Below are 14,280 nucleotides of genomic sequence, written 5' to 3'. Positions count from 1 at the left end.
TCCGAAATATTGAAATAGTATAATGCCTGTTGTCATAAATATCTGATCTCTGAATATCTCCACCGAATGCTATCTAGAAATTGTGGCATGCCATGGAAAAACCTGTGCACGAGTACCAATTCTGTGGAATATCCACAAGCACCAGCATTATGCGGGTATTAATATTAGCAAAAATCCTCACAACGTCAGATCCTTTGTTTTCAGACCCGTAAAAGTTTTTATTCTATAAATCCAAATTTGGCTTTTAATTCTAGGTCTGAATGCCCATAACAATTGTCCGAATGAAATTATTCATACAATTTGATTTATATATTAGTATACCAAAATAATAAATACATACAATATAATAAATACAACATATAACATGTAAAAATTGAAAAACTTTACAACATACAAAATGTAAAAATTGACAAACTTTCAGCTCGTATATTATTCTAGAAATGAAGCCTAAAATTTAAATTCTTTATATCTCTTTGTCTGCTTGGTGTCCTGTCGTTGCCCCTTCCGTTTATTCTGGAATACAATTCATAATTACAGTTAATCGTAGATGAAGTTGAATGAAAAATAACTACAGTTTGGAAGTCGAAACTCTTCAACTCCAAAATAATATTGTCTCACCTTCTGTTTGGCAACATGCTCGGCCAACATATCACTTAGATCCTCTTTCGGCAACTGAGACTGATTCTCTCTCATCTGCTGCTCATATCTCACTGCCATTGAGTCGCTATTCATGTCCAACTCCGATGGATCAAGAGCCAAATCTACCATTCCTTTACCATCTGTTCGCCTTTGAATTATTTGGGGAGCTCCCACACTTGCAGTTATCTGTCTCATATCATATACATGAGTGCTGGCCATCATAGCATTACCGATTCTTTCATTTCGTTTCTCAGGAATTATGTGATACAACACGGGAGTTTCGCTTCTAGAAATTTGAGAATATGGCTATTAAAACAGAACATCAAATAAAAGGCGTTTTCTAGCGGTCATGTATTCAAAACGTATTCATCTGTGATTCAAATACATTCTTTCTGGCGATGAAACGATGACGTCACATCAACTATGACGTTACGTTACGTCAGTTGTCAGTTTCTGCTTTATTTTGATTGTTATAGTTTCTAAATTACTGAAAACTTTCCATCAAATACGTTGTAAGGATTTACAAAATAAATGAATCGAAGAGGTTTTGTATTAAAGTGTATAATATATTAAAATTCTTGCAAAGCGCTTTCGACTTATGTCATCATCAGTGCTCACCTGAAAGTAAGTGATCTGGTTGAAAAGGGAATTTAGTGAAATTGGAGTTGTAAAATTTTAAGGTTAAGAAATTTGGAAAAATTGTTTGAGATTACTTACTTGTCAGGCAACAGGAAGTATCAAGATAAGTGAATTGTACATTGTAATATTTAAATTATATAAAACAAAATAGGCTTATAGCCAAGAAAATACATTTTGAATTCAGGCCATGTGGTTCAGTCAAAGTATCTTATGAAGAAGGACAACTTGAGACAGAATGTGTCAAGTGTCATGTTAAAATAATGGTACCAACTTGAGGAGTGGTTCATTATGTGTTTGATTGAATATGTAGAGGAAAAATATTGAATAAATTATATTAATAAACTATGATTAATTAATAATTCATAATCCTCTTATGAAGGGGAAGGAAATCTCTGTTTAAGTTTACTTGAGTATTCAAACAATGATCATTGTTAGAAAGTTCTTTAGAAATCTTCAACTCTTCAAACAAGTCAAGTCTAAGGAAATTTTTATTATCTATTTTATGTAATATTTTGGAATTTCTATTGGGACTAAAGTTGTGATTGTGAAATTTTATCAACTTTAGTCCCAATAGAAATTCCAAAATATTACATAAAATAGATAATAAAAATTTCCTTAGACTTGACTTGTTTGAAGAGTTGGAGATTTCTAAAGAACTTTCTAACAATGATCATTGTTTGAATACTCAAGTAAACTTAAACAGAGATTTACTTTCCCTTCATAAGAGGATTATGAATTATTAATTAATCATAGTTTATTAATATAATTTATTCAATATTTTTCCTCTAGATATTCAATCAAACCCATAATGGACCACTCCTCAAGTTGGTACCATTATTTTAACATGACACTTGACACATTCTGTCTCAAGTTGTCCTTCTTCATAAGATACTTTGACTGAACCACATGGCCTGAATTCAAAATGTATTTTCTTGTCTATAAGCCTATTTTGTTTTATATAATTTAAATATTACAATGTACAATTCACTTATCTTGATACTTCCTGTTGCCTGACAAGTAAGTAATCTCAAACAATTTTTCCAAATTTCTTAACCTTAAAATTTTACAACTCCAATTTCACTAAATTCCCTTTTCAACCAGATCACTTACTTTCAGGTGAGCACTGATGATGACATAAGTCGAAAGCGCTTTGCAAGAATTTTAATATATTATACACTTTAATACAAAACCTCTTCGATTCATTAATTCAAATAAGTGTATTCAGCTTTTCCAAATCCTTTTACAAAATAAAGCTGGGAAAGTATTACTTGTACAATTATCTACCGAGGCTTTGGCTAAATTTTGGTGGCACTCTAGTACTAGGTAACACGTTATCTGTTCAAGGCTAACAGGACTTGTCTGCTGTCAGTGGGTGGGTTAAAGGACACGACAGGAGTAAAGGTAATCGCATTGCCGACTCTTTAGCCAAGGAAGCTGCTGGACTAAGAATTTTAAGACCCAGTGGCACTTACGGCCTGATGACTTCGACAATTGCGAAAATAGCCCAATGTTACATCAATGCTCAATTCCTAAAGAGATGGGATGGAATCAAAGGATGTAATATTGCCAGAATCATCCTGGGTGACCCTGGCAAGCTGGCGCCGAAGAAATATCTGGCGATGACCAGGAAAAATCTACGCTTAACAGTTGGATTTCTGACTGGCCACTGTCAACTAAGGAAACACCTCCATAATATGGGGCTAGTGGACACACCTGTATGCAGGATATGTCAACAGGAAGATGAGATTGTCAGGCATGTCCTATGCGAGTGACCGGAGTTATCGTCAATAAGAGAGTGTGTGTTCGGCGAGTCTTGACCTACACCTGCCGATACAGAAGAGATGTCTCCAAGTGACCTGTCCACCTTCCTGAAAAGGACAGCATGGACGATGACCTAGTGGGACAATTGCTCTGGATGATGTACAATGGATAACATGTGGCCTATGTGCTGTGGGCTTACACTCACTCTCCCTGCTCTACACATACAGAAATTATTTGCACTAATCCGATTCTATTTGAGGTTAGAGAAAATTGAAAAGCTTGTTTTTATTATTGATTTTGACATCTGACCCAAATATAATCTTTACATTCTGGTGATATCATTATCAATGGCGTCACTACGAATCGTTTTTAAATACACGCTAGAATACCATTAAACGCCAGAAAACATCCAAACATTGCATGAAGAATATATTTACCTCTCCATGTCATTTTTAGTTTCCTTCTTTCTAAGTTCAATGGCTTCAGGTGTCTCCATGCGACTCGGAGTCGGAGTTACAAGGCCTTCTGCAGGCGTCACTAATTCAGATTTATCAGACATGCTTGGGGTTTCCTTTTCTTCTTCCTCCTCCTCCTCTTCGCTCTCCTCTTCAGATACTGATTCAATTTCCCCCCACAAAGTTCTATCCACATTTGGATCCTCTCCAATATCCTGAAAATTACATGATAATTGGGTTTGAACAAATTTAATAAGCTGAAATCCATTGAAGGTCAAGAAAGTGAAGAAGTGATGGACGTTAAATACGACAAATTAGTGATTAAAAGAACATGTTTTCTCGTGAAAAGTACTTTAAATTTACGCAGCAACTTAATGAAGTGAACCAAAACGTTTGTCTTTTCAACACGTGTATAAAGTTATCCATTACTACCTTGTTGTAGCAATGTTTGATCAGAAATGTTCAAATTGTTGAATTAAAAAAGAACACGTTCTATTTATGGGGTGGAAACAACAACAGCTAATTTTTTTAAATACTGATCCATATATTTATTTCCTTCCTTGGGTGAAACCAGACCGCAATAACCAAACATGCATGAACCATCACCAAACAATGCTGTCATACGTGTCATCAGTGCTGCTAGGTTGAACCACGAATGTATTGTCGAAATCAATAATCATCCTTAATGGACAAAGAACAATTGAGTCCAACAATTAATTCGTTGGATAGCCTACTATCACTGATGGTACCTAAGACCGTTGAAAAATATAAATAGTGCTCGATGTTTTTCCTGTGAATGATTTTATGTTTCTCAATTTGAAGTTAAACATGAAGTTCCTCAGAAATTTTGAATGTGAAAGTTGTGCGACGTGGAGAAGCCTCATTGGATTCATCAGAAGTCTGTCATTCTTGGCTCACTGCGCTTCCTCAGGGCACATGATTCTCGGACCCAATGATGACTTACCCTACGCTATGAGGAGTGATCGTTGGTTGATAGTGCTGAAGCGCCTTTCCAAATGTATCGGGGCTTCGGGGAATAGAGCCTGAGTAGCAGATACTACGATAAAAATAATAATGATAAGCAGGGATGGCCAGTGACACCTAAGGCCGTTGGTGAGTTACGCCACCACTTACCCGAGCAATTGGTGCAAAACCCGAGCGGTAGCCCAAACGCCCCAGGGAGGGAAACACTATTCTCCCACCGATATCGACTGTGGGTCTAGAAGGTTGACCACCTGGTAGACCCATAATTTGGTTCCTGGTAATCGAGAAAGAGGGCTACACAATCGACCCCCTCGATGGGGTCAGAGGTGAAGTGGCGGCCCATAATGAGGATTGGCCTACCAATGACAACCCTGGTAATGACAACGGAAGCTTTGAGTGGACGCATGAGCTAAGCCTTATGCATTTCTACGAGAATAGTGAATCCGCGCGAAGGAGGGGGTGCATGGCGAGAATGCATGCTCTGTGGTGTTATACACACGGATACTCACCACAGTTGGCCGACTGTTCGAACGAATATATGAGCAGAGAGGGTCGAAGAGAGGAGTCGCTGGATGTAAAGAGAACCTGCTCATCGATAGATATGTAACGCAGGACTTAATAGAGTTCCACCGTTCCATGGTTGCACTTCCCCCGACAACAGGGAGGCTATGGACTTTTGAGTTTTGAGTGTCTGCATGACACAATAGTACTAGATGGAGCCTGTAAAGTCGTCAGGAAATTCGAATCCCCTTATCTGCATGGTATACGACCATGAGAGAGCAGAAATTGAAGCATTCCTCTTTTGGACAGCTGCCCGAGCAGCTGAAGAACTCGATTTAGTTTTCGAATCTGAGCGTGGTGATCACAACTTCGTCACCGAGTTGGAACCCGTTCAGCAGAAGGCCAATAAAAAAGCCGCAGAGATCACCTCACTTCTTCGGCAACTCAAGGATAAGCCAATGCATGGGGACTTCGTCAATAACATTGAAGACCTTTGCTTATCAAAGCGTCTGACTTTCACTTTCCTCAGATCGAGTGGGCTGAAGTAGGAAACTGAGAGGTTCATCATTGCCTGTCAATATGTTGTGTTCAACACCTCAGTCTACCGTAGTCGCATGATGGGTATACAGGTTCCTAACACAATGTATAGAGTCTGTAGTGAGGCGTCTTAGACCCTAATACACTTGATGTCAGCATGTTCATCATATGCGGTCTCGACGTATATTAATCGACATAACGCGGCATTATTATCCACCTATGGTATTGACGGGACATCGGTGTTGTCCTGTGCTCCGGGGGATATTGAATATGTTGTGGGGAACGAGAAGTGCCAAATTTATTGGAACTATTCGTTTCCCACCCTCAGGCTCATACAAGCTAATAAACATGATGTGGTCCTTCTTGACCACCAGAGCAAGCCGATATTTGTCGTGTAGTTTTCAGTTCCTGGCAAGACGAATATCGTCCAGAAAGAGGAGACAAAAAAGGATAAAATATCGAAATTTCCTCTTCGAACTCCGCAGACTCTATCGAGACCCCTCTGTCAAGATAATTGTTCTGATTATTGGATCCCTTTGTGGAATGATGTCCTCTCTACTCTCGAATCTTAAAATCATACTCTTAGCCGGACAGATGCAGAAGGCTGTCTTTTTTGGCTCACTGCGCTTGCTCAGGGCACATGATTCTCGGACCCCATGAAGACTTACCTTACGGTATGAGCAGGAGTCGTTGGTTGATAATGCTGGCGCGCCTTCCCGTAACGGGGCATCGGGGAATAGGGCCTCACCAGCGCAAACTTTGGTGATAATAATAATGATAATCGAGTAGAAAAGTATTTTCATGATCGACTCACATCAATGTTAACAGCACTAGTTCCAAAAACGTCACCATACAATGGTTTTCCATTTTTATCAATGGGTGGCTTACCCCAACCTCCTGCGTGATATCCAAAAGCGCAGCCTTCAGGAATTGGAACATTCAGTCCTGGTATTTTCAGATTGGGGTACTTAGGAGGGGGCCCATAACGTTGCATAGCAATTAGCCAAGGAGGAGGTACTTTGTTGGCATTAGGACCAACAGGCATACCCAGAGCTGTTCGTATCTCTTCCGATAAATTCCCAGGTTCCTTTTTCTTCAGTCTGGTTTCAAATTCCTTACCTTCGTAGTAGAGATCGCCATGAATTGTCATCTTGGGCTTTGTTTGCCACCTGGAATGTGAAGTTTTCCAAAATGAATAACTGAATAGTAATTACTAATTTTGCTAATTTTGATATCATTTTACCATTTTTATATAGAAACTGCTACACCAGTGACGGGCTACTGATACAATAAATCACACTCTCTATTTCAAAGGTTCTGAATATTTACAGCACCAATGAAATTGATAATAGAAAATTGAGAACCTCCTCAGCGAGATATAGTTTTCACTTCATAACGGAATATTTCAATTTTATATAAATATTTGCATATATTAATCTCTTTACTTTGTTTTAGAACTGCATTTAGTGTTACTATAGTTTTTTATGAGAGCATTTTTCCTCTTGATCTGAGAACCTTGTTATTTTTGAAATTGTTTTATATCAAGTATTTGATCTTAAAGAATGAATAAATATATTATTCTATTTTTCAAATCCTAACTGAAGCAAATGAACCTCATTTTATATTACATGATGGAACAAGTAGTGAAAATTCATCAGAATAATCAGCAAAATAGCATTGAACTAATATCTAACAATGGAAATCAAAAAGTGACTCACTTGAAAAATGCATCATGTAATTTTTGATAATCTATATCAAATTTCCCCAGTGTAGGTCTTGTTATTTCCCTCATTTTTGTCTTCAAGGTTTTTGATTCATCTTTATCTTGCAAGGAAGCTCGAACCCCCATGATACCCGTTTTCTTTATGAAATCTGGCAAGTTGAATGGGGGTTTTTCAATACCCCTTTTTCCCTGTAGATATTTGCGCTTGAAGCACCAATGCCTCGGAACCTGAAAAGAATAATAGATCCAATTATCTAATGAAATATACATAGGTATATGGCTGCGAGAGTAGTGAAACCGATTAATTTTTTACCGGGACAGTATTTCGGTATGCTTTCAATTGTACGAGCAGTTCGGGTTCTTTGGCAGCTACATCGTGCATTTCCACTACATCTGGTCTGTTAACCAACTGTTTCAACTCAGCAACACTCAGTCTTGTTAATTTCTTCATTTTTCGTTTAGATAATTTGGTTTCGCCCCCAAACTTCTGCAAGAACAAGAAGAAATACATATATATCTCAAAGTAATGGTGGCATGCTCTTTTTCATTACAATCTGGAAATACGAGGGCAACCCTGTAAGTTTCACGACTAGTAAGGAACACGGTATTTTTACATTGAAAATAGTTATATTGCTCTCTATGATGATCAATACACTTTTGTTTTCATTCAAACTATTTATTATAGCATCCATGCTACTCCAAAAGTGTGATAGGGAGAGTTCGCATTGTCATTATGAATAATGAGTTATTGTCTCAAGTTGTTTTTCCTTATTTGGACGAAACAAATGGTTGTGTAATATACAGAATTGCTGCTCATTTTACGTTTCTCTAAGGTTACTGTTACCACATGACTAGTTTTTTCGAAAAATCTGTTTTTCCGTTAACCAGCTGTCGCACCTCTACGAACGACAACCCTCAGAATTAGTAACTTGTGCGAGCTGAGGATTAACGAGGTCTTACTTTTTTAACGTGTGATTCCTCACACGATAGAAAGTGAAAATCGATTGTTCAGACTAGGGCTTGAACCACCGACCAACACGGCAGTCAATTCGAGTGAGTGAACAAAGCACCCACGTCGAACCGCCTGGCCACCGACCGACCAGAAACAGGCGAACATTTGTTTCGAAGTGTTTCAAGCGCAAACAATCTTTGTTTTCCTCATTTTGAAAAATCTACAGTTGACTACTATTTAGTTTTTGACTCATAAACATAGAAGTAAATATACAATGCCGCCGTTTCTAGCGCAAAATCCCATGCTTTTTTTATGAAGTTTCATTTCAGTCATTTTTGATCATTCCAAGGCCATTTGAACTGGTTGATAAGAAAGGTCCTTGGCCATCAGAATGAAGTGAGTGAACATCAGGTGTTGTATTCATGTTTTACAATTATTATTTTTTTAAACGTAGTATGCGCTGGTCAGGCCCTCTCCTCCGAAGCCTTGATACATTCGGGAGGGCGCACCAGCCTTATCAACCAACGACCACTCCCCACATCGTGGGTTGAGTGCTCATTGGTTCCGAGAATCATGTGATCTGAGCAAGCGCAGTGTGCCAATAATAACAGCCTTCTGCATCTGTCCGGCTAAAATTTCTGCCTTAGTGCGGCAAGCCGGCATGATTTTGAGATTCGAGAGTAGAGAGGGCATCATTCCACCAAGAACTCCAATAATCAGAACAACCATTTTGGCAGAGCGGTCTGGATAGAGTCTGCGGAGTTTGAAGAGAAAAATCTCGATATTTTATTCGTTTTTCCTCCTCTTTCCGGACGATATTCGTCTCCCAGGAGCTGAAAACTCTATGACAAATATCGTCATGCTGATGATGGTAATATAGCACTGTTAGGGCCGCGTTGTCGATGGATATAGGTCAAGACCGCATATGCTAGACATGCTGATAGCAAGTGCATTAGGGTATCGGGAGCCTCGCGTCAGGCCCTGCACCTTGTGTCAGGAACCTCTATACCCATCATGCGATTGCGGTAGACTGACGTGTTGAAGACACCATCCTGGCAAGCCATGATGAACCCCTCAGTTTCCGACTTCAGCCTACTCGACCTGAGGAAAGCGAAATTCAGGCGCTTTGATAAGTCAAGGTTTTCAATGTTATTGAAGAAGAACCCATGCATTGGCTTATCCTTGTGTTTCAGCAGAAGTGAGGTGATCTCTGCGGCTTTTATATGAGCTTTTTGCTGAACGGGTTCCAACTTGTGGTTACCTCGTTCAGTGTCGAAAAGTAAACCGAGTTTTCATCAGCTGCTCGGGCAGCTACCCTGAAGCGAAATGCTACCCTTCTTGCTCTCTCATGGTCACGGACCATGCAGAGAAGGGGATTCGAACTCCTGACAACTTTACAGGCTATATCCAGTACCATTCTGTCATGTAGACACTCCAAACTCGAAAGTCCACGGCCTCCCTCTTGTCGGGGGAAGTACAACCGTGAGACGGACGATTTGGGATACAAACTCCTACAGAGATGCATTATTTTTTGTGTCTTTTCGTCGAGTTGATACAGCTCCTCCCGAGTCCACTTCACTACTCCAAACGAGTAGAGTAAGGTTGGAACGGCAAACATTTTGTTGCAGCAACTTTGTTCTTTTCTGACAGTTCCGATGACCAGATCTGTCGAAGTTTGTGCTGATACTTGCCGCGGAGAGAGTTCTTCACTGCTGTTACCTCTTGTGAATGACGTTGTTCCACCCCGAGGTAAGTATACGTCTCTCCGGCATCCAGATGGTGTAGGATGCTTCCATCTATTAGCTGCAAATACTCTCTGTAGTACCCGCATCGTCCTCTTTTGAGATGGACCATTGCACTTTTGTCTATCCCGAATTTCATACCGACAGCATTCGTGTACTCTTCCACCACCCTCAAGGACAGATGGAGATCCTTCTCTCCAGAGGCATAAATTTCAAGATCATCCATATAAAGCAAATGGATGAACTTGTGCCTCCGGTTTCTGGGGATACCACTGTTATACCCTCGAGTATTTCTGAGGGCAACAAGTAATGGCAATAGTGAGATGCAGAAGAGAAGGGGACTGAGAGAATCGCCCTGAAATACACCCCTTCTGAAAGTGACCCACCCTGTTTGGACTCTTGCTTGACTAGATGTTATGGAGAGTTCGCCAGAGTGGTATCAGTTGTTCAATGCATCTCACTATTTTTTCGGGTACCGCAAGGCATCTGAACAAATGCAAGATGAGCTCTTGCGATATTGTATCAAATGCCACACGGTAATCGATCCAGACCATAGAGAGGTTGCGCTTATATTGTATAGAGCCCTGGGTTACACATCTATCGATGAGCAGGTTTTCTTTACATCCAGCGACTCCTCTTTTCGACCCTCTTTGCTCATATATCCGTTCGAACACTCGGTCAACTGCGGTAAGTATTGGTGTGTATAAGATGCTTGTAAACAACTTATTATAACACTAATTCAAGCATGTTATCGGTCTGTAATTCTTAGGAATTAGGAATTGACAAATCTCCGCTTTTGGGGATAAGAATGGTCCGCCCCTCGACAAACCAATTTGGAATCGCTTGCTCTCCGTCCAGCCATGAGTTGAAAACTCTGGCCAGATGGTGGTGGGTGCTTGGTAGTTTTTTCCACCAATAAGTGTTCAGCCCATCTGAGCCTGAAGCAGCAAAGTTCTTGGAACCCACAAGGGCCCTTCGAACATCATCCGGCGTTATCGGGTTGCACAGTTCATTGAGCTCAGGCTGTCGAAGCTCTCTGTTGAAAGCTTCGAACTGCTCTAGGGCTGGAGTGTCTAAGTTGAGTGGCTGCGGGTGTTATAGATATCCTTCCAGAAGGATTCCATCTGATCAGTGATCGGCGGATTATCCACAACACGTGGAGGCTCTTGGAATAGGCGAGCAAGTTTCTAGCGAAACCTGAGGTTTTCCGCGAATCTTCTCGTTCGCCTCACTAGTGACTTCTTAGCAGCCACTAGCATTCGTATCCTATCAAGGCAGTGCTGTTTGGTGGTCAGCAACACGCCTTGACTTAAAGTGATGGATACGTCGCAGTTTGGCGGCAATTCGCCGCCGCATTGCGGGCGTGAAAGGCCTGTTGGCCGGCCTGTAATCCATCACACATTGGTTCCGAGACGCGTGTTGTCTCGCCGACGTGATCTTAGCCTCCATTTTAGGTACACGCCATTCAATCTTTCGAATCGCAAGGCCAGGAATTCGTCCTTCTGATTCGGAAAGCGATACGGAACGCGATAATTATTATTCCATCTTAATCTTGAAGATGATCACTTGGTGATCGAAACACGTGTCGAGGTGTAAAAATAATGATTTGGTGTTGGGAAAAAACTCCAGTAATATTCATTACTACACCAAAGGTTCCAAACAGTACATCACAAGTACTCATTCCCGAGTTCAATTCCATCTAATACGACCACCCAAACGATGTTCAGTCACTTCATTCTGATGGCCGAGGATATTTCTTGCCAACCAGTTCAAATGGCATTAAAATGTTCGAAAATGAGAGGAATGAAGCTCCATAAGAAAAAGCATGGGATTCTGAGCTAGAAACGGCATTCATACCTACAGCCAGGGATGCCTAAATCACACGGTATGTCACATTCCGAACATGTCAGTTCACGCACAGCAGGTTTGTTCGTGAGCAAACTATGACCACAATTGAATTAATTAAACCAGCAGCAAGTAGTAGCCTACTGTGGTGCTTTACATTACCAAAAGTGGAAACAACTTGAACTACGCAGTCTTTCCCCGATAATCCACATCAAAAGTAATGAAAAATCATCGCAGGAAAGTTTTCCTATGTAAATTCCATTTTTTCAAGTCACTGTTACGAGTCATTCTTTATTACAAAACGTTTTTAGTAAAAATATTTCCTGGACTGTCAAACTTTTTGACGGTAAGGTAAGATTTTACCTAGCACTTTTGCTAAGTCGCAAAACTTGCGGGATAGTCCTATTGATAGAATTATGAAACAGTTATCAAAATAAACCTTCTGTATATTATGAATATAATTACTCACCTCATCATTTTCATCAACGTCCATATCTTCTTCTACAGTAATCTCTTCACTAGACAGAGCCATTGGAGTGGCTAAAACAGGTGGAGCAATATCTGCTTTTTGATCTGTGAATTTGAAGGACTCAAATATGCTATAGAATTGATGATACTCTGGGGCCAACTCATGTAGATCAATGGTTTCTTGAACATACCTTTGAACATTATTTAAACTCTTTAAAATCATTATACACAATTTGAAATTTTCAAAATAAAAATTTCTGAAGAATGCAAAAGTCGAAAAGGAGGCTTCATATTTCAAGTTATTGAATATTTTGACATATAATAAGTGCCGAAAGCTAAGCCTTTTCTGAATAAATTCAGTCTGAAACATTTCCATGTTCTCAATCGACCAAACTGTGGGAATGTATATGAGAGCAATACAGAACTTTTATTGTAATAATAGAAAATTCCAATGAGTAACAGAATACGAAGCCCAGCATTTTGAAAGATCTTGATATAAATGTTACAAGTTACTGATAATCAGTAAATTTTTCTACATGAGAAATACGTAGAATTTACGAAATACTTATCGGGGTGAACTGAAATTTTTGCCCTTTCTAGACGCGTGTAAAGTTCTCCATTGAAAATTTCATATATTTTTTTCAGATTTCAGAAGATAAAAATACCCAAAACTGATTTTCCTCCATAAAAAATTACTCGTTCAATATTCTCCTTTATGTAATGCCCTACAAATACTGGTTGATGGATTAATTCAGTTGACAGCTAATGAGTGTGATGGTGTATGCTTTTTTTATGTGATTTTTATGGCAACAAAACAAAATCTCAAACTGTTCACCAAGAAAAAATGTTTTAATATAAATTCATCAACAAGAACAAAACTTTACGCTATCATTCACATGCCACCAGTGTTAGTTTTTAGATTCAAATTGAGACAAGAACTGTGATGTTCAAATGTGCACCTGCTAGAAGGATAATTAAGAAATGAATAATGAATATGAATCTCATACACAACTTCCACTTCTTCCTCCATTTCTTCAGGTTTGGGTTCGTTTTGTTTTTTATCTTTTCCGTCATTTTCTCTGTTTTTTCTATTTTTCTTTCTATTCTTTTTCTTTTTATTTTTACTAACTTTATCTTTGAACTCTTTTTTCTTTTGTTGTTTTGGCGCCTCTGGTTCAACGTCTACAACTGTTTCCTACAAAATAAAACCCATTTATCCATATGAAATAGAAACAATTCCAGTATCACTCATTATGATATCAAGTTTTTGAAATAGAGGTTCAAGTTTAGAATTCATATTGACAAAAAATCTCTTGAATATAATGGATAGAGCTGGCCGATAACTTGATGTAAGGTTTTCACTATAAAGATTTTACAAAAACCGGCCATGTGTTGCCCATTCTTATTTGTGAAAGCTTTCGTATATGGGAACAAGTGTCACAATAATTTTGTGTGTGAGGACATTATTTTGTTGAGAAATATACTCACGACGTTATCATCTTTCTCCCAAAGTTGTTCTTCCTCAGCTTCTTCATGAGCTTGTCCATAACTACCTCCGTCAATATCAGTACTAAGTTCTAAGGCTCTCTGATTTTTCAAAGCGAGAACTTCTTCCAGGGCTTGTGGAAGGACAACATCAGGGTTTGCTTTCAATAATTGTTCAGGTGAATCAACTTTCGATGACAGCAGAGATGGTAGTTGTTGTTCATCCACAGGTGGAGGTTGCATTATTGAAGGTGGCGGATCTATTGAATCTGTTTGATTATTGATTGCATTTCTCAAGAAGGATCCGAATCGTGAATGGAAAAAAGTGAAATAAAAACCACCATAAGTAGTTATCAGCTTCAAGAAAAAAATACTATGAATGAATCTGTCTTGAAGTTATAGTCAGGAAGCTTATTAGGAACTTTTAACTTCGGTACAACAATGAATTACAAATTTAAATATTGCAAAAAAGAGTTCTTGAAGGTGAGTTGTGGAGTCTGTTACAATTTTTTCCACTTCAGAGAGAAAAAAAATATATTAAATTGACCG

The 14,280-nt window shown here is 39.1% G+C and overlaps 1 protein-coding gene across 1 annotated transcript; it reads right to left on the bottom strand.

The window, feature by feature from the left end:
* Positions 1–294: 294 nt before the first annotated feature.
* On the bottom strand, positions 295–14,045 carry LOC111503752 (splicing factor 3B subunit 2). The gene is made up of 9 exons (XM_074180564.1): positions 13,735–14,045; positions 13,254–13,441; positions 12,248–12,437; positions 7,553–7,726; positions 7,235–7,467; positions 6,331–6,685; positions 3,477–3,709; positions 619–925; positions 295–513 (listed from the first exon to the last, which is right to left on the bottom strand). The coding sequence occupies exons 1-9, from the start codon at positions 13,972–13,974 to the stop codon at positions 448–450; spliced, it is 1,986 nt and encodes a 661-aa protein (XP_074036665.1). The 5' UTR covers positions 13,975–14,045; the 3' UTR covers positions 295–447.
* Between the last annotated feature and the right edge of the window lie 235 nt (positions 14,046–14,280).

The sequence above is a fragment of the Leptinotarsa decemlineata genome, unplaced genomic scaffold (genome assembly GCF_025532065.1).
Source record: "Leptinotarsa decemlineata unplaced genomic scaffold, Ldec_3_MD MMD2_tig00026299_RagTag_RagTag, whole genome shotgun sequence".
NCBI lineage: Eukaryota > Metazoa > Arthropoda > Insecta > Coleoptera > Chrysomelidae > Leptinotarsa > Leptinotarsa decemlineata.
Note: the sequence above shows the minus strand (reverse complement) of the source record. Positions and strands in the feature narration are given on the sequence as shown.